Source organism: Xenopus laevis, chromosome 6L, assembly GCF_017654675.1.
Source record: "Xenopus laevis strain J_2021 chromosome 6L, Xenopus_laevis_v10.1, whole genome shotgun sequence".
Classification (NCBI taxonomy): Eukaryota; Metazoa; Chordata; class Amphibia; order Anura; family Pipidae; genus Xenopus; species Xenopus laevis.
In genome coordinates, this window is record NC_054381.1 from 28,270,281 (window position 1) to 28,291,261 (window position 20,981).

A 20,981-nucleotide genomic window follows, 5' to 3' on the forward strand; every position below is an offset into this window, starting at 1 on the left:
GTGACAATTCCATGATTAGAGCAATATATATATATAATAAACAAAAGCCGTGAATATCTTGTAAATTATATCCTTATAAACGGTGAGTAGTGATGTCATCAGTTATAAACGGTGAGTAGTGATGTAATTTCTGTCACATGACTCACTAAAATTTGTGTATTATAATTAATAAAGTACCCCCAGTTGTAAAATATGAGGATATTATAAGTAACCTCGGAGTTCCATGACCTGTATAAAAACACTCGGCCTTCGGCCTCGTGTTTTTATATGGTCATGAAACTCCTCGGTAACTTATAATATCCTTATATTTTACAAGAGGGGGTACTTTATTCACTATATATATATATATATACCTCTACTTCAAATGCTTAGTAACCTAGGATTCAAGGCACAAACAGAACTTTCATAACGTTGGTGATGAAAATCATATTCCTTTACTTATTGCTTTAGAGTATTTAGCTTGGCATCTCCAGGAAGAAGTAATTGCAAGCTAGTTCTGCTTTGTGGGCCAAAATGAAATACACAATCTTTCCACAACGATGAAAACACAAACCTGGGAGGTTAATACAAGAACTAGCATTTCCAACAAGTCCGTAAAAATGATATTGGATGCCCATGTTATTAATAGTTGATCAAATATAATAGTGGTAGTAGGTAGATTTTGTTTTTAAGAAGGGTGGAGCTTTTATGTTCTTGTGTTTTGCTTTGGGTGCTCTCTTTTTGGTGTCATTAATTGCTGATGCACTTGATTCTTCCATGTCTTTAGATTTGACTAAAATAATAATGGTAAATGTATGAGGAGTATTTTAATAATTTACAGGGGAAAAAACTTAATTTGGAAGATATTTATTTTCCCACTCTGGCCTCAAGTACAACCATAAAAAGCCAGTTTGTTGCCAGGGGTGTTTATACACAATACAATATCGTGCAAAAGACCTGCAGTTTAATGACGTTCCCCCCTAAAGTTGGCATTTACAGTCACAGCAGATTTAAATGTCAAGCAGCATTACAATGGACTCTGTTTATTAAAAGCCATTTTTCTTGCGGTGTTTTCATTGCTTCTACTCGTTAGTTGGCGACCTTTTATTTTGACGATTTTTATTAGCAAGTAGAAAATTTGCCATTATCGTGGGTCTGTAGGATTTCAGAGATGAAGTTCTATAGGTTGCTAGGGTACAACTAAACCTGGGGCACATACATCCCGAACTCTGTATTTCTGTAAATAGTCCAATATGCTAAGATTACACTTGCAATGTTAGTAGTAAAGTGGGGTATGTGCCATTATTTCTTCATGGTATTATAAGAATATGAAATATCACAAGAAAACAAGGATGTGGTCATGGAATTCTAAATTAAGTTCCATTACGTCTATATCTTAAAGGGGTTGTTCACCTTTAAATAAATTTTAGTGTGATGTAGGGAGTGATATTCTGAGACAATTTGCAATTGGTTTTCATTTTTTCTTATTTGTGTTTTTTGAGTTATTTAACTTTTTATTCAACAGCTCACCAGTTTGCAATTTCAGCAATTTGGTTGGTAGGTCCAATTACCCTAGCAACCATACACTGATTTGAATAAGAAAATGGCATATGGATAGGAGAGGGCCTGAATAGAAATATGAGTAATACAAGTATCAATGCATTTTTTAGCCTCACAGAGCATTTTTTTTAGATGGAGTCAGAGAGCCCAATTTGAAAGCTGGGAAGAGTCAGAAGAAGAAGGCAAATAATATGAAAACTATAAAAAATAAATAAATAATAAGGACCAATTGAAAAGTTTATTTATTTTTTCTATCAAAACAAAGTCGACCAAACTCCCATCCAAGAATGTAGCTCATTCATCAATAATTCTTTTTGAAAAAGTCAGAGCAAAAAAGGTTGCAACAAAAATGAGCCTCAATTTGAATCATACGACTATTTCAAATTGACGCTCTGAAAACTTTATCGAATTGCCGCTCATATTTATGGGATTATCAGGCGATCGGATCACGATGTCAAGAAGCATCTTCAAGAAAGTCTGCCATTGACTTCCACATGACCTAGACAGGTTAGAGATTTCTAATTTTTAGCAGCCTTGACGTATATAATACATCTCTAAAAATTATAATTTTTTTTTCTCTAAAAATTTGAGTTTTCCTCGTTAAAAACTCAACCAAAATTTGAGGTTTAATAAATGGGCTCCTAAGTTTTTTCTGGTTAAATAAAAATTCTACTGCTCTATTATACATTTTACACAGGGACTACATTTTACCTGCAAGTTACTTTCCACATTATGGTTTGGATTAATGTTGAAAAAAAAGAGAAAGTATTAATGACTTTTTTTTTGTTGTTCACCCCTTTTTTAGCATGTGATGTCACCTACACGGAAGCATCTGGAATGTTTTCTTCTCCAAATTATCCCAACCGCTACCCAAATAACCTGCAGTGTATTTACACAATCACAGTGGAAACAAATAAACAAATTTTACTGAATTTCACACATTTCGTGCTCAGTACATCTACACAATGTGACAAGGACTATGTAGAAATCAGGCAAGTTACATTAATTTAGTGATAATTATTTCTCTTATTATTATATTATATTGTTGCCCTAAATTGCAGTTTTATGTTTTAATTACATGCTTCATGCCTGTTGGTGGGGTAGACTTGTCTGATGCAATGTCTGATTACTTTACAAAAGTTTAAAAATGTAATTTGTTGTCTGATTCTAATTAAAGAAAAATTAATACAGGTATCGGATCCATTATCTGGAAACCATTATACAAAAAGCTCCGAATTACTGGATGTCCATTTCCCATGAACTCAATTTTAATCATATAAGTCACATTCTTTAAAATTATTTTCTTTTTCTCTGTAGTAATAAAACAGTACCTTGTAGTTGAGCCCAATAATTATTGCTTATTGGAGGCAAAATATTGAGTTTATTTAATGTTAAAATTATATTTAAACAGACTTAAGGTATGGGGATTTAAATTAAGGAAATATCCCTTATCCAGAAAACTCTCTATCTATCTATCTATCCATCCATCTATATGTCTGTCTGTCTATCTTTCTTTCTATCTTGTATTTATCTATCTATCATCTCTCTCTCATCTCTTTCTTCCTTTCTTTCATCACATATCTATATTTATTTATCATTTCTCTCTCTCTATCTATCGATTATCTATCTATCTATAATCTAACTATCTATCTATCAATCTATCTATCTATCATCATTCTTTCTATCATGTATTTATCTATCTATAATCTCTCTCTCTCATCTCTTTCTTTCTTTCATCCATCACATATCTATACCCATTTATCATTTCTATCTATCTATCTATCTATCTATCTGTCTGTCTGTCTGTCTGTCTGTCTGTCTGTCTGTCTGTCTGTCTGTCTATCTATCTATCTATCTATCTATTATCTATCATCTATCTATCCATCCATCCATCCATCCATCCATCTATATGTCTGTCTGTCTATCTATCTTTCTTTCTATCATGTATTTATCTATCTATCATCTCTCTCTCATCTCTTTCTTCCTTTCTTTCATCACATATCTATTTATCATTTCTATCTATCTATCTATCTATCTATCTATCTATCTATCTATCTATCTATCTAGCTATCTATCTATCTATCTATCTATCTTTCTTCCTTTCTTTCATCACATATCTATATCCATTTATCATTTCTATCTATCTATCTATCTATCTATCTATCTATCTATCTATCTATCTATCTATCTATCTATCTTTCATCTATCTCTCTGTCTATATATCTATCTTTCTATCTATCTATTATCTATCATATGTCTATCTGTCATCTATCTATCTATCTATCTATCTATCTATCTAATCTATCCATCCGTCTGTCTGTCTGTGTCTATCTATCTATCTATCTATCTATCTATCTATCTATCTATCTATCTATCTATCTATCTATCTATCTATGCATCAGTGTAACTGTCCATGTATAGATGTTATTACCTATTATATTTCTTTGGCATAGCTATTAATGATTGTTTTATTTTTAACTTTTTATTTTAGGGATGGGGGCTATGAAATATCTCCATTACTTGGAAAATTTTGCCAAGGATATCCTCCAGTAATTGTCTCCAACAGCAATAAACTTTGGATAAAGTTTCGAAGTGACTCCAGTTACTCAGAAACTGGATTTTCTGCTCATTGGGACAGTGCATCTACAGGTACGACTTACTTGCCTATTGCAGAAATGCAAAAATGTCAAATTCTTTTATATATATTGGCTTGATTGATAATTATATTTTCTTATTCACAGGGTGTGGTGGAACCCTTACAGCTGTCTCCGGTGGGTTCACAACTCCAAACTTTCCCATGCCATACTATCACAATTCCGAGTGCTACTGGCGGATGATGGCATCTGGTGGGAGCATTTTTGAGATACAGTTTGAGCACTTTGATTTAGAATCACATTCAAACTGTCAAAATGATTATCTTGCTGTAAGTACAACAAATACTACTCAATAAACATACATTTATAGCTCACATACTCACTTTTGGGACACACACATGCTTAATTTTATTTCTGGCGAATGCCATATACTCGGAGTTCCATGACCTGTTTAAAAACACTCGGCCTTCGGCCTTGTGTTTTTATATGGTCATGAAAATGCTTGGTAACTTATAATATCCTTAGAATTTACAAAAGGGGGTACTTTACTCACTATATAAAACATGTCTTGAGAGATTAGGGATGCCCTATGCTTTTGCTCTGGGGCCCAGCAACTTAAAGGAAAAACATGGAATCCTAAGCTGTCCTAACTGTGTTTTCTTGTAGGTTTATGATGGCAATACCACACATTCACATTTATTGGAAAAAGTATGTGGAAAGAGACTGCCAGATCCAATAAGGTCCTCAGGAAGCAATGTGTATGTAAAATTTAGGACAGATAACTCAATTTCATACAGTGGCATCTTTGCAACATACAGACAAAGTAAGTACCTTCCAACTGAATGATAGGGTTACCGTTTATTATATGTTTTCTGAATGTTTTCATATTAGCAGTCTTGCATATGCTAGGGTTAAGTGACCGATACAGGAAGCAATCCAAAATCTTTTGCACAAAGCTTCTTCCAGTAAAATTCTATTCATATGTGAGCAGGGGATTCTCTTGCATAATGGAATTTTCTCCTCTTAAGTTCCACCCAAATAAGTTCCACCCAAATTAGAAGCAGCTTTTAAAACTGTCCAATCTTGGTTAGAATAATTGGAGGGCCAGTTAAATTTCTAAATTTTCAGGGATTCTCATGCAAAGTGAAGCCTTCTGAAATCAGAAGGTATATACTTGTCTCATGCTATACACACAGCACTGCTTAAATACCAAAAAATTGAGTTTTAATTCTCCCATCATGGGCGGAGACATGCAAATCACTCATTTATTATGATACAGGGATTCACAGAAAGCCTGCCCTATGCAGCATACTTGGTTTATGCTTTTTACTGCCTGATTACAGTGGTGACCAATGTTCCCCATGTGCTTTAGCCTTTTAGTTCTTATAGATAACTGAACCAAATAAAACAGAGGCAGAATCATTCAGTATATTCCACTTTAATGTCAGTGGTATTAGAATAGCCGGAAAATATACGAATAGTAGCCATCTCATCCCTTTGAAATTGGCACATATGAAATCGACATGACACATAATTGTAACAAGTACATGTGCACAGGGCCACCATCAGTAATCACAGGGCCCCATACGAAAAAATTTCCTGGGCCCCCTGGGCTGCGCCCACCACAAGCCCCACCTACAGGTCCGCCCTCCCCACCCCACAGGTCCACCCCCCACCACACCCAAAAAAAAAATTGGTGGCTATGGTTCCCACATGTTAATAAAAAAATATTTGTGGTCAGTGCCCCCCCATTTAAAAAAAAACATTTGTGGTCAGGGCCTCCCATTAAAAAATATTGGTGGCTAGGACCCCACATGGGGAAATAAAATGGTGGCCAAGGCCCCCCTCACGTTATAAGAAAATTGGTGGCCAGGGCCCTCCTTAAACGTCCATGAAAAAAACTTGCCCTCTCAGAAGTTTAAAAAAATAAATTGGTGCCCAGGGCCCCACCAAACAACAGGGACCACAAAGGGGTTACCTTTAGGGGGGGGGGCCTGCCATGTTGCACTTACTTCATTAGTGTGGCCCACCTGCTGTCAGTGAGCTGCCAACTACTGAATGGAGGAGGGGAGCACAGTTGGCTGCATCTTCTTCCAGTGACAGCATTTTCTTCCCTTACTGGTCACAGAATTTCAAGTCCTGGTAAAGCTGCATGGTGATTGGATGAGCTGGAGGAGAAGTTCAAACCTCAGCTATCCAATCCTTGAGCAGCTCAACCGGGACTTAAACTCAGTGACCAATAAGGGGAAGTAATGAACAGAAGATACCTCCCCTTGTGCTCCCGCCCTGCCTTCCTGAAGTCAGCAGCTCTCAGAAAACAGGGGGGGGCCCGGCTAATCAAGAAAGTGCAGCTAGGCAGGGCCCCCTTACCCTCGGGCCCCCTACAACTCTCCCCCCTGTCCCCCCCTGATGGCTGCCCTGCATGTGCATGCTGCAGGCTGCACAGATTCCCAGGTATAATGTATAGTCATTAGTAAACCTGGAAACCTTGTGAGTAAATAACAGATTGTTAGAGAATGCAATAATGTTCCCATCTATTTCTATTCCCTTTAACTGAATGTCTAATAATCTTATTGATTTTTTTAAAATCTGTTATAACTTTTGGGTTTGACTTAAGTTAAATTTTTTTTTTGTAGTTTGCCAGGGTGTTTTGATTGCTAACCGCAGTCGAGGAGTATTGGAAAGCTTAAACTATCCAAACTCCTATCCTCACAACCAACAATGCAACTGGACGATACAAGCAACATTTGGAAACACCATTAACTATACATTCACAACATTTAATTTAGAAGGATTTTTGAACTGCCAGTCTGACTATATACAGGTACACTATCTTTTATTGTGTAGGTGTTCTGTTACTGCTTTGGTGTGTAAGATTATAACCGCTTTAATATCTATGCTAATACATTATCCTTTGGTCTTACAAACACCACCTACCGTGGTCTACATTGTCACCCAAATCTGGCCCTGACCTATTAGTAACATTAGTGATAGAGCAAAATGTTGAAGGGATACTGTCATGGGAAGAAAAAAAATGTTCAAAATGAATCAGTTAATGGTGCTGCTCCAGCAGAATTCTGCACTGAAATCCATTTCTCAAAAGAGCAAACAGATTTTTTTTATATTCAATTTTGAAATCTGACATATTGTCAATTTCCCAGCTGCCCCCAGTCATGTAACTTGTGCTCTTGTTACTGCTGTACTCCCTTTCCCTCCCAGCAGCCCAACAAAAGAACAATGGGAAGGTAACCAGATAGCAGCTCCCTAACACAAGATAACAGCTGCCTGGTAGATATAAGAACAACACTCAATAGTAAAAACCCATGTCCCACTGAGACACATTCAGTTACATTGAGAAGGAAAAACAGCAGCCTGCCAGAAAGCATTTCTCTCCTAAAGTGCAGGCACAAGTCACATGACTGGGGGCAGCTGGGAAATTGACAAAATGTCTAGCCCCATGTCAGATTTCGAAATTGAATATAAAAAAATCTGTTTGCTCTTTTGAGAAATGGATTTCCCTAAAGCTGCTGGAGCAGCACTATTAACTGATGCGTTTTGAAAAAAAAACATGTTTTCCGATGACAGGATCCCTTTAAAGGTTACCTGTCACCTAACAACCCATATCATGAACATTATTTTCAACCCAAACCTCAGTCAGTGATGTTGACTTTAATAAGAAGAAAGCACCAACATCTGGGCTATCAGAGAGATATGTACAATGTCAAGATCAAGCAAAGCTATCCAACTACCACTTATAAATTGGTCTGATAACCATACAGTATCCCATGGGCTTGTCTGTATCTCTGTCCCTTGACCACCCAGATGGCAATCAATTGGATGCCTTGTCACTACATTTAATAAAATGCCTGTCTAGTATTGAGGGAAGGGCTTTATCTCATCCCCTGTGTAGTTCTGTGTGATATACCATGGCACTTATAAACTTATAAACTCAAATCCTTGCTTTGTAAGATTTAAATGCTTATTTACCATATTGAGGTACATTAATAAGTGCAAGCAGTGCCAATAGTAATGATGCCTTGTACTCCTGTATACCTATGGCATCATGATTATTCCTACTTTGCAAAACAGGTTGAAAGGCAGCCCTGTACTTTACACTTACATTGAGCAGGAGTAGTTCTTGGGCTCCCTTTGTGTGATGCACCAACTGAATTGTGCACAAGAACCATTACTTTGTCACCCCCACATTAATACCCCTATAACTAGCACCAGATTTTGCCACCCACATTGATAAATTTCCAGCAAGTTGCTTTGGGGGCAATATTTTCCAAGTATGCTGGAATGCTGGGTAAAACTTTGGTTAATAGCTCTGGATTTTTATGCTTTGCACACAGCAGCACTTTAATAAATGAACATATTTGTCTTATCATGTGCACTGCTGCTCTCAGGATATCTGCTCTATCACTAGTCAGTCTCCTTATTGTAGACTTGTAGTTTGTTCGTTTAACAATCACAGACTGAGCATGACTTGATATACAAAATGATATTGAATGATCTGCCAGGGAGAGGAAACTGACTCACTGCGGTGACACACACAGGATGCCTGCAGCTCCTTCAGATAGACCAGCCAAGATAGTGTTACAATAAGATGCCTGGAGAAATAACCGTGAAGCTGGAACCCAAAATTCCATTCCTCATAAAAAAGTTAATATTTAAACTCCCACCAATTCCCCATAGGAAAATGTTCAGGTTTGTTATAATATATTAATGGGTAGGGAGGGAAACAGTTATACTACCTCATTATTATATCCTGTTTCTGATTGTCTGTCTATATAGTGCGATATCTTCAAGCTGGCCAACTATGCCAAAGTCATCCCTGAGTGAGTGCAGAGGATCTCTTTTCTTTGTCTTAATGAATGCTGTGGTTAGACTTTAGACTTAAATTGTTTAGTGCAGAGCACAACCTTTGTTGCAGGTAAAACTTAGCCTGGGTGAAAAATGTATAATAAAACAATAATTAAAAATAATAAAAAAAAAAGAATTCTTAATAATGAAAGTGAGTGTAGGACTGGCCATACCAGGGATGATTTTGACGTAATTGGCCAACTTAAATATATTGCATATATATGGACAAACTGTTTAGTTTATAGGGGAGGGCATTTTTATCAGCTTAATGCACAAAATGTCTCAATATCTTTGATAATGGGTGGGTGCAGAGGACATCTTTTCATTGTATGATTTTTGTGGTCATACCTTCATTCCACCCCCACCTAACCGTTTAAAATTGTTTAGTGGTGAGCACAACTTCCGCTTTTTTGTGAGAGCATTTAAGGCCATGTTCTCCTTATAGTATACTGTATGTCTAACCTGATTTACTGAGCCCTTAACAGAATATCCATAAAGTTTTTTCTAATAGTGTTACAAGTATGTATCCAATCATATCCTACTCTGATAAATTCAATTGCTGGTTCTTTCTGCCAAATAGAATTCCCAATAAGGTAAAGGAGCCAGTTGAATTGACCACTGGATTTAGTAATACTATGGGGCCCATTTACTTAGCTCGAGTGAAGGAATAGAAGTAAAAAGAACTTTGAATTTCGAATGAATTTTTTGGCTACTTCGACTATTGAATTGGCTACTTCGACTTCAAATCGAACGATTCGAACTAAAAATCATTCGAATATTCGACCATTCGATAATCGAAGTACTGTCTCTTTAAAAAAAACTTCGACCCCCTACTTCGCCACCTAAAACCTACCGAGGTGCAATGTTAGCCTATGGGGAAGGTCCCCATAGGCTTTCTAAGGTTTTTGTTGGTCGTAGAAAAATCGTTCGATCGATTGATTAAAATCCTTCGAATCGTTCGATTCGAAAGGATTTAATCGTTCGATCGTAGGATTTTTCGTTCGATCGAAGTAATTGTGGTAAATCCTTCGACTTCGATATTCGAAGTCGAAGGATTTACATTCGGCAGTCGAATACCGAGAGTTAATTAACCCTCGATATTAAACCCTATGTAAATCTGCCCCTATATGTATTCAACCTAAAACTTCAAGATATCAGACATTTTACAGTTCTCACAGGTGACAAGACACCTTTTTTGAAACTGTCTCTTGCAATAGAACTGTGACTGTCTCTTTAGGGGCCTCTATCTCTTTAGGGGTCAGCCAACATATCAGACAATTAAGGAAACTGTATGTGTAGGTGGTGCAAATATACAGCAGTTCCCTAAAGCCTTGAACATAATTGATTGCAGAGGAAAGATGTATACTATACTATCTTTTTTTAGAACAGTTCATTTTCAGGTGTCTCTTTTCCTTAGGGTAACATTATCATCTGTCTCATCATTTATTTGCACTGTACAGCCAGAGGCAGTGGGATAGTGCCCCATAGTGTATAGTAGTTATGATACATGTGATAATCATAAGCAGTATTGATAAAATAACCTGGAATTACTTTATTCCAGCCCTACTCTCCCTGAATGTGCTCTCTGCCTTTCTCAATGGAGATGGGATTGTCATCTGGTCACATTTTGTTCTTGGCCTGTATCACTGGATCAGATGGTGCCAGGAAGTATTGCTGTAATTAGGGGGAGTTTCAAAAACTCTATTCATAACAGTTGTGTTTCCAGCACTATGCAATAGGCTCATAAGGCCTAAAAACTATTAAACTTTCCTTAAACACATGAACAGAGCAGTTACGGTAATGCCATGGTTTTTTTTTTTTACTCTCTCCGCTAGACGTAGAGTGAACTGTATATCTGTATTTTTGCCATACAACATTCTTTTCATTTAGTAACCCTTTAAATTTCAACTTTAAAAGAAATGTCAAGTCTTTGAATTAAAAAGCCAAAAAAAGAGCAGGAGAACCGAAAATGGCTTCTGATGAAAATGTGCTAAACTAGATTACTTCCCCTTCTATGTATTCCATGTATGTTTTATCTGTAAATTGGTTTGTCCATGTAAACTGACTTTGCACATAAAATGAAAGGCATTAGCTGGAATTGTTTGGTAGATAAACAGACAGATTTATTTTCTTGTGACATGGGGCTATACATTTATAAATCTGTGCTCCAGTATAGTACCACATTTATCCTGCACTAGAGCAGATGCTTTCCCTATCAAGTGTGCATACTGTATACTGTATATGTACATATAAATAAGATATATTTATAAATTAATCACACCAGTTAAATCACACAATAAATCACACAATAAAACAATGTTCAGCATAAATATAACATTGGCAGAGTTGAGGAACTAAATAAAAACACCAATTAGTGTGTATTTAAACCTCGGCACATACTGTCCCAATTGATACACAGTAGATATCAAATACTCAAATTAGTTTATTTCAAATCAATAACCTCCAAAAGATACTGTAAATAGATAAAAGCATAACCATTCAAGCTGCATTTGCTCAATGCATACACCAATGTTAACAAACATTTCAGTCTCTTTCACTGTAACCATCTTTGGGTTTAAGAGCCTGTTGTGTATACAGTATATATATATATATATATATATATATATATATATATATATATATATATATATATATATATATATATATATATATATATATATATATATATAGTAAATTTAGGCACAGTGCACACGGATAACCAAAAAGCAATGCCTATGTGCTGGTTATAAATATCAATAGTAATAAGCATTAAGAAAAACCGCACCAACAGGTCTTTATACAAAAATAAAAAAACTTTTACTGATCAACGTTTCGGCTCGACTGCTGGAGCCATCTTTTTTGTTCCTAAAGACGGCTCCAGCGGTCGAGCCGAAACGTTGATCAATAAAAGTTTTTTTATTTTTGTATAAAGACCTGTTGGTGCGGTTTTTCTTTATGCTTATATATATATATATATATATATATATATATATATATATATATATATATATATATATATATATATATATATTAGTATATATACTAGTTCCAGTGGCTCCTGAATTTCCTTTTTAGGATGGGCACGCGCAATGCTATGGAGAAACAGTTTGAGCACAAATTGAGGTTTTTAAGTTAATTTGACAGTAACATTGTCAGTTAACTTTTATAAATGTGTACAACAGGAGTACTCACTGCAGGATGTAATCAGGAAGTACCACCCAAAATATAACAGCTTTGTAGAAATAAAGACTTTGGAAGTGTTATTTTACAGGGAGAGCTGTGAGGATGTGGAATTCTCTCCCTGAATCAGTGGTACAGGCTGATACATTAGATAGCTTTAAGAAGGCATTACATGACTTTTTAGCAAGTGAGGGAATACAGGGTTGTGGAAGATAAGTTGAAGTGCAAGTTGATCCAGAGACTGGTCCGCCATCTTGGAGTCAGGAAGGAATTTTTTTCCCCCTCTGAGGCAAATTGGAGAGGCTTCAAATGGGTTTTTCTGCCTCATCTGGATCAACTAGCAGATAGGCAGGTTATATACAGACTTAAGCAGGTCCGGACTGAGAATTAAAATAGGCCCTGGCATTTCAGGTACACAGAGGCCCAATCAGCCCACATAGAGGTCCAAACAGCTCCCACCAGCCCACTAAATACTGACTTTCTATGGGACCTTATAGCAGCCCCTCTGGCATTTGGCATTTGCCAGAACCCACAGATTGCCAGTCCGGGCCTGGACTTAAGGTTGAACTTGATGGACTTGTGTCTATTTTAACCTAACTTACTATGTTACTATGTTACTTTTAGCCCCTAAGTCCCTAAGGACCTCATATTCTACCAAGTGGGCAGTGCAGCAGAATAGACTTGTCCGATGCAAAATTATATATATTATTTTACCCTATATATTTATGTTATGGATATGACAAAACCATATGGTTAAACTCTTATTAGGATAGAATTTCTTGTAAGTTAATGTGCAGCCATCACTTTTGTAATTCAGCAATGGCTGGAGCCCCAATTTAGGCCTCACTTGGCACCTGCATATATACAGCAGAAGGCAGGACGGAAAATAGGAACGGGGCATGTTTCTGTGTCTGTATAGATACTAACATCAACTGTGCTACACAGAGTAATAGTGAAGGGGATGCTTTCATGTCTTTTTTAATGCCATCTGACTGCTGTTATGTAAGTCCTAGTTCCTTAAACGGTTTGGCAAGGAGACAAGCCCTGATGCAGCTGCAGTACAGTCTGTGGTGTAGAAGAAATTAGATCTGCCTTTGAAAACGCCACAGCCGCTCTGAATAATTTGAGATGCCTCTCAGACATGCACACCACGGCATCAATGAGTCATTTCTCTGATTTTTTTCAAAAATATCTGTTTTTTATTCTGGAAAAAGTCTGTCACTTACCACACCCTGGCAACACCCTGCCAACTCAGAGCAATGTGACTTCTCTGCCGTTAGTCTTTTGAACTAAAAGATTGTTTTGTAGAACCCTAAAATGAAAAATAGGCAATGGTTAAATCTGCTGAAATAAAACCATACGTAGATTATATTCATTTTGTCAGACTCTGTCCCATGACTTGCAATGAGCTTCCAAACGCAGAGCGTGGTTTATACTCCAACAGCAGTGATACATCAGTCACACTGGCTTTAAGTGAAGTTAGAACATTTAACATTCCACTCAGTTCTGGAATCAGAACACGTGTTCTCTTGCACAAGGCACGATAATTTAAAGGAAATCTCAACACGAAAACTACTTTTTGCATAATGAAATGCAATTTGTAGTAAGTAAAAATTGATTTGTAAATGTATTTGCTATTTAAAGCAATATCTCAATTTCTGTTTCTGTTCCCTGCACTTCTAGTTCTAACTCCAGAAACATTACAGCCTAAGTCAAACAAATTTTCAGGAGAACTGACATCTGATACATTGTTTAAGGAGACAGAACAGACAGGGATAAACAAATACTGATTGCCTTTACACTACAGATACATTTTAAACAATTTGCTGATCGGCACATAAATAAGTCAGAATCTTTAAATTTAAAGTTTCATTTACCTACACAGGTATGGGATCCGTTATTCCGGAAACCTGTTATCCAGAAAGATCCGAATTACAGAAAGCCTATCTCCTATAGACTCCATTTTGTCCAGATTTTAACAAATGATTTCCTTTTTCTCTGTAATAATAAAACAGTAGCTTGTACTTGATCCAAACTAAGATATAATTAATCCTTATTGGAAGCAAACCTAGCCTGTTGAGTTAATTTAATGTTTACATGATTTTCTAGTAGACTTAAGGTATGAAGATCCAAATTACGGAAATCCACTATCCGGAAAGCCCTAGGTCCCGAGCATTCTGGATAACAGCTTCCATACCTGTACCAACTAATCAACCTGAACCATTTACTGGTAACTTGTTTTTAAGCAAACATCTTTTTGGTTACTATGGGCTACTACACTTGGGCAAACTTAGTGCATTTTATTACATATGAATGTATAGGGGTATATTTATCAAAAAAGTGATGTTAGAGATCACCACAGTCCACTAGAGGGAAATTCCGCCCCTCTCAATTAATTTCTATGGGATTTTTAAAGACGTATTTATCAAAGGATGAACTTTCACTTTCACCCATTGATAAATATTCTTTTAAAAATCCCATATAAATGGAGAGTGGCAGAATTTCACTCTAGTGGACTGTGGTGATCTCTAACTCTAAAAGTTACCAGTAAATGGTTTAGGTTGATCAGTTGGTACAGGTATAGAACCTGTTATCCAGAATGCATTCACTGAATAGTGTAGCTGTATAGTGGGCAGGGGTGATTTAAAAAAGTACCTGTTTTAAAAAAAAAAAAAAAAAAAATATATATATATATATATATATATATATATATATATATATATATATATATATATATATATATATATATATATGGCCCTGACTGACACTAAGGGGCAGATTTATCAAGGGTCGAATTTCGAAGTAATGGGAGTTTTTTTTTGAACTCCCATAACTTCAAAATTCAAATAAAAGTTTTTAACTACGGGTGAATATGCTGGATTCGAATCGTTCGAATCAAAGTTTTAACGAATTCCAATTTAAATCGAAGGATTTGCCCCAAAAAACTTTGATTTTTCAGAGGCCACTAAATATGTTCTAGGAGGTCCCCTATAGGCTAAAACAGCAATTTTAGATGGCGATTGGTCACATTTTTAAAGAGACAGTACATGATAAATTTCGATATTTGAATTTTCACATTTTTTTCAAATTCTAAACGAATTTGGACTATTCCCTAGTCGAAGTACACAAAAATATCTTGAAATTCTAATTTTTCTACTTTGAATTTTTAATTCGACCCGTGATGAATTTACCCCTAAAAATTAAAACGTTCTTTGAAAGATAGGTAACAATACCAATTGACTAACTCAGAGTTAGAGAGCTGAAAAGCAGGAAGTAGTGTTCTGGCTATTATGTTACACATCCAGTCACTCCAGCCTTTATACATTACATTTTTGCCTAACTAACTATATTAGATACAATTTTTATTTTGCATCTATTTACCCACTTTTTATTTTTACACTGAACTGTTCCTTTAAGAGTATATACCTCGCATAGAGATGAAACCTCTGGTGTTTTTAACTCAGATATTCACTAATTCTTTGTTGGCTAAAACCTAGAGACAAACTTTGAGCCAGAATAAACTATTTTGCCCAGTTGTACTTATTCTTGTTTGTTTTCCCTCAGGTCATAAGTAATTTGTAGCTGTGGAGACCGTTTCTATAGTGACCGTGTGTGTGTGAGGACATCTGTGGTTTGGGAGGAAATGACATACATATTGTATAGGCAGGAACAGTCTCTTTTTGGTGGTTGCTAGGAGACAGCCCTTCTAACTGCAACACAAAAAGTATAAATAGAACCCAGTGTGAGAGGAATGCAACGATTTTCTCTTTTGCCACAGTTAACTTGAAAAATTTGTTTTTTTTTGTTAACGAGGCAGAGCAATGACATGACCTGTAATCTCAGGGGATTTGAGAAGCTGTAGAATCATAGCATGTAATGGTAACTAAAGAACACTCACTTAGCTTTGCCCTGATAACTCACAGAGGCAAGCTTTGTATGCCAAACTAGTAGGGAAACTGTCTCTGGGATATGTCTTTGAGCAGAGGGAGGCAACAAACTGTGAGGTATTCATAAAAATATATATTTTTAAGTCAGTTAAGTCCACTAAATTGGCCTAAAATGAGTTACAGATGAGCTCAGATTGCATGGAAAAAAACTGCTCACCATTTGCAGACTGGCACATAAGTACATCTGTAGCATTATATCAATGTTCATACGTGTATGTAATTAGGTGCCTTTTATTACATATGGAAATGTAACGCTTTAACTCTCAAATGGTAGAAGTATGTATAAATTTTCACTTTATTTCACTGCGAGTTTTGCCTTTGCCAGTGGCAAAGCTAGATATTACTGGGCCCCACACTAAATTATTTTTCAGGCCCTAGAGGTTGACCTGTTTTACCAATATTTATTGAAATTGTATATTAATTAGGCCCTAATGAGGCTCCTGCCCCCCTGCAGCCACAGGGTCTGCTTCCTCTATAGTTACTCCCCTGGCCTTCGCTGAAGGATGGGGTGACTGTTTTCTAAGAACAAAGGGGGTACTTGCCATGTGATAACCCCATAACTATGCATAATAGTCCTCTATAGTGCAACTGTCACTAATTAAGGAGAAGTTCCAGGTACACCTATAATGGTGGCCATACACAGATCAATGAAAGCTGCCTTTTCATGTTGAGTAGGTAGCTTACTGGCCTATATATATGGCACTCCTGATGGCCTGCCCAAATGAATAAATTATCCAGAATTTGTGAAGGTTTTTTAATTACATTAGTTGAGGACCATTTTGGCTCATTAATGTAATTATGTCATCAGGCAAAGATTGGTGCATTTGGCGACCATGCCAAACAAGAGGATATACCATATTTAGGTGTATGGCTAGCTTTATAGGGGAATCTAATTGATGACTTTCTCATTGTGGTTAATCTCCATGAGATAGTTGTTGAGAGTGCTTGACAGGGCAACCTCAGCCTGCATCCAAAATAGTATTACCAGAGACTCTAGGTTCTAAGATCTAAGAGGCATGCATAGGATCTAGGTTTGGTTTCAATTTTTAGCTAAAGCCCAACAATTTCAGCAGGATTATTGAAAAATATAACTTTGAGAGACTTTAATAATTGAATACATTCTGGATCATGTTTTTTTGCCTTGAATTACAAAAAAATGCAGTCTCAAACTTTCCCACTAGTGTTCAGACAAACTAAAAGCCTTAAACCCATGTGGACTGGATCTGGACACTTTTTTGCATATACAAATCTGAGATCATCATCTGTATCGTTATTTCCCAACACACAGCCACTCAGTTGTTCTTTGTGTTTAATTTCCAACATCTCAAAAAGGAATCCTAAAGACTGGTGGAGGTTCTGGAAGTTGTAATTCAAAGGCAGCTGTAGGGTTAGAGGTCTGACAAAGGTCAAATTGTACCAAATGATAGAACCTATTGACTAAAGACAGCCCTGAGGCCTAGCACAATGCCTTCCCATTCCATACATTGACTGTATTGTATGTATTCAGTCAGTTCATGACAATTTTTAGCCTTAATATAACAGGATGAATGATGATGGTTAGAGAGGAGATGTTATTATATTAGTAAATATCTGCCTTCCATATAACACGAAATATATTCTCTTAAATAGAATAATGGGAAAATATAACCCTCCCACAGACATAAAGCCAGGTTACATTTAAAAACCAATTTCAAAAACCCCATAGACTACGAGTGAAATGCAAGCCCTCCCTCAACTTGTTCTGTTTTGAAGTGATGGATTCTGGGACTTGAAATCCCTCTGCTTTCTGAAGCAAATGATGTACAAATTCTCTGAAGTCCCAAAATCCATGACTTCATCATGGAACAAGGTGAGGAAGGGGTGCAGCCAAAAGGGGGTGGTACGCTGGACAGGTAGGTTTGTGTTAAAGAAAATCTATTTGGCAGTTCAGCTAGTTGTATGCATCTTTTCTACATAACCAAATGAGCTTGAGTTAAGGGGGGGGGGGGTCATTCAGTGTTATAATTCTGACATGCCTGGTTTCTACGTTTAGTGTGCCTAGCTAGCAGTATGTATTCTAAAAAAGAACCAATAACTAAATATCTAAGATCTGACCATATAATGCTTAGAGTTTTTATTCTGGTTTACAGAAAGAACCCCAGCTTCATGAATAGAGGAAGCAAAGAAGTAACTTTACAATTTTAAAATAAAAAACAAGATCAAAGGCAAATGATTGTTTTACATGTCTTATTTTGCAGCTTTATGATGGGCCTAATAACCAGACAAGACTCATTGGAACCTACTGTGGTAGTCAGTTACCCCCATCTGGTACCACAACCGGCACAAGCCTCCATGTTGTCTTCCATTCAGATGATACGATTGCACGCACAGGGTTTCAGATGCAGTGGTATGTCAATGGTAAGGCATATTGGGGACTGTTATTGAAAAAATTATTTTGAAGGGATACAATTATCCAAACATTTCTGCTTGAAAATTACTATTTTTAAACTTCTAGTTCTGGCGTCTTCCTGTTTTTTATACATATCCAGCTGTGGGGTACTTTCCTTTCCTTGCTCACTTCCTTTGCTTATTTACCCTGGGCTCAAAATCCTTCTGTGATGTGAACAATGGGTGTCAGATAAGAGTTTAAACCACTGTGGGTGGTGTGAATGCTCTCTTTTAAGGACATCATACCATATCAAACAGCATCTAGCTCTTGGTGAATCTATTTCCCTTTCCCAAACCCAAGTCATAGCTAGAGGTCATATAGCCAAAGGGCTTGATGTGCATAGTGTAAAATGGGAATGATTTAGTGGTTGGAACAATTCAAGTAGCAACACTTGCCTCATATAAGTGTCAGAAATATCTGACAAAGCTGGGTTTTGTTCATCAGCAGGCAACTCAGTATAGAATTTAATTGTGTATGAGAATGCTGTGTCAATACCAGTAATTTGTGTGGCATCGAAACGCAGCTGTTATGACATGAGACAGTTGAGAATGGTAAAAAGGACTTGCTTGCCGTATAAATGGTCATTATGCTACAGGAAATTACCAAGCTCTTTATTAGATATGTTATCAAAGCCCTAATGAGCAGCATGAGCGATATCCACATCCAGGATTTGGTTAGGTCAAGTCGTGGCACTTTTTGCAAGATTCAGCAAAATCCTACAGTTTAGCCAAACCAAATCTGAAATTTCATGTGCCAAAAAAATTCAAAAAAGTTGTTTTTTTTTTTTTTTCAAATAATGCAGCATTATTAGGATCTGCTCAGATCCTAATTAAAAAATGATGGATTCAGTGCATCCCTAACAAAAATCTTGCAAAAAGTGTCAAAGCTGGCCCATTCTGGTACTGTGCAGCCAGTTTAAAACATATCGAGTATCAGCCCCTTCTAAGGGTGCCAGCTACATTGCCAGCAGACTGGGAGGTCTATGCTTGTAAGAAGCTATGTTTTCTAATGGATTTTCACCACAGCATTATACATGCTGCTCTGAATCTGCTGAGATATGTCTACCGCTTCTGCAGTGGCTGTGATTTCTCCATTCAAAGAGGGAGTTTACTATAGAGCTGAACTGTACCTTCTGTGTGGGTGGGCAAAGAAGATGAGTAGGTGCACTGTGGCTTTGCACCTGACAACTGTATGGTGCCAATCATTTTAGGCATCTTTGAGAATAAGATCTGTAGAATTCTGCTTTGAAATCTCGCTGAATGTAGTAATAGCTTCCCATATAGAATTATATACATATGATTAACTTGATTGAATGGCTGGTAAGAAGTGTAATTGGCCATTTAATATCGTAGCTCTCTCTCTTCATTGATAGACACTTTTAGATGTGGAACTTTGCATACATTATTCTTGACTTTGAATTTCCAGCACATATAGGTATCCTATTAGACTGATGTGTTATGCCATCAGGCTTATGCCTCCAATTCATTTATGTACAAAGGTAGTGAACAACGTGTAATGCAAATGCCTCACGTATGCATTTCTTATAGAGGCTGACAGAGCAGCTGATGAAAGTAACATTTTGGTTTACACTCACAATAAAATGAAGTTGTAGTGAATTCTGTGCATAATACAGGAACAGGATAACATTCATAGGGCTAACTGTTACAGGGAAGAGGAGTCAGTGGTTTGGTCTCAGGAGGCAAAGTCTTAAATAAAATAGTTTAGCCCCCCCCCCTAAAGGACCAGAAAACAGGCTTTTTTGTACATACAGATATTCATATCCGGATATAGTTAAAGATCCTCCTAGTTTATGTTACATGAATTTTATATGTAAATGCACAAGCCGTTTCTATTTATGAACAGAGCTTGATTTGAATCAGATGTTGCACATTTCCTGTATGAAACTTTTGTGGTCTCAAACTCAAATCTTTATCCTTGGCTTTTCATTGCGCCCCCCACCATCTGATTCAAAAGAATATAGTGCTCTGCCAATTTCTGTGTGATTGAGAAAGTACTTGTTACTGTCAGCAGAAAACTGGCCTCTCAGATTGAGCCTCCGACCCACATGAAATGAGACTGTGACTCACAGATTTGTACAATCTACCCTGATTGCTGACATTATTGAGTAAAAAGGTGGTGGTGTTAGGGATTTCTGCAAATGTTATGTTTATTGACTAGTATCTAAGCAACAGCCTGGGCTAGACGTTCTATGTAACTTCCCCTGGGGGTCTCCAAATTCTAAAATATGTTGCATTATGTGGCAGTAGTTTCCAGAAAAATATTTTTCATATGAAGAGTCATTAACACTTTCATAACACTTTCATAACGGTTTTTATTCAAAGGAAACGTGTATAATATTAATGGAAAATGTTTCATCTTTCTTTCTTTCTTTCTTTCTTTCTTTCTTTCTTTCTTTCTTTCTTTCTTTCT

The 20,981-nt window shown here is 36.6% G+C and overlaps 1 protein-coding gene across 1 annotated transcript in view; it reads left to right on the forward strand.

Moving 5' to 3' along the window:
- The window catches only part of LOC108718474 (cubilin), a 129,301-nt gene that overhangs the window by 38,407 nt on the left and 69,913 nt on the right, over positions 1-20,981 (forward strand). The window contains exons 23-28 of the mRNA XM_041565871.1: positions 2,345-2,531; positions 4,031-4,188; positions 4,281-4,462; positions 4,800-4,956; positions 6,770-6,957; positions 18,361-18,520. Coding sequence (XP_041421805.1) covers positions 2,345-2,531; positions 4,031-4,188; positions 4,281-4,462; positions 4,800-4,956; positions 6,770-6,957; positions 18,361-18,520 — 1,032 coding nt within the window. The remainder of the gene's footprint in view (positions 1-2,344; positions 2,532-4,030; positions 4,189-4,280; positions 4,463-4,799; positions 4,957-6,769; positions 6,958-18,360; positions 18,521-20,981) is intronic.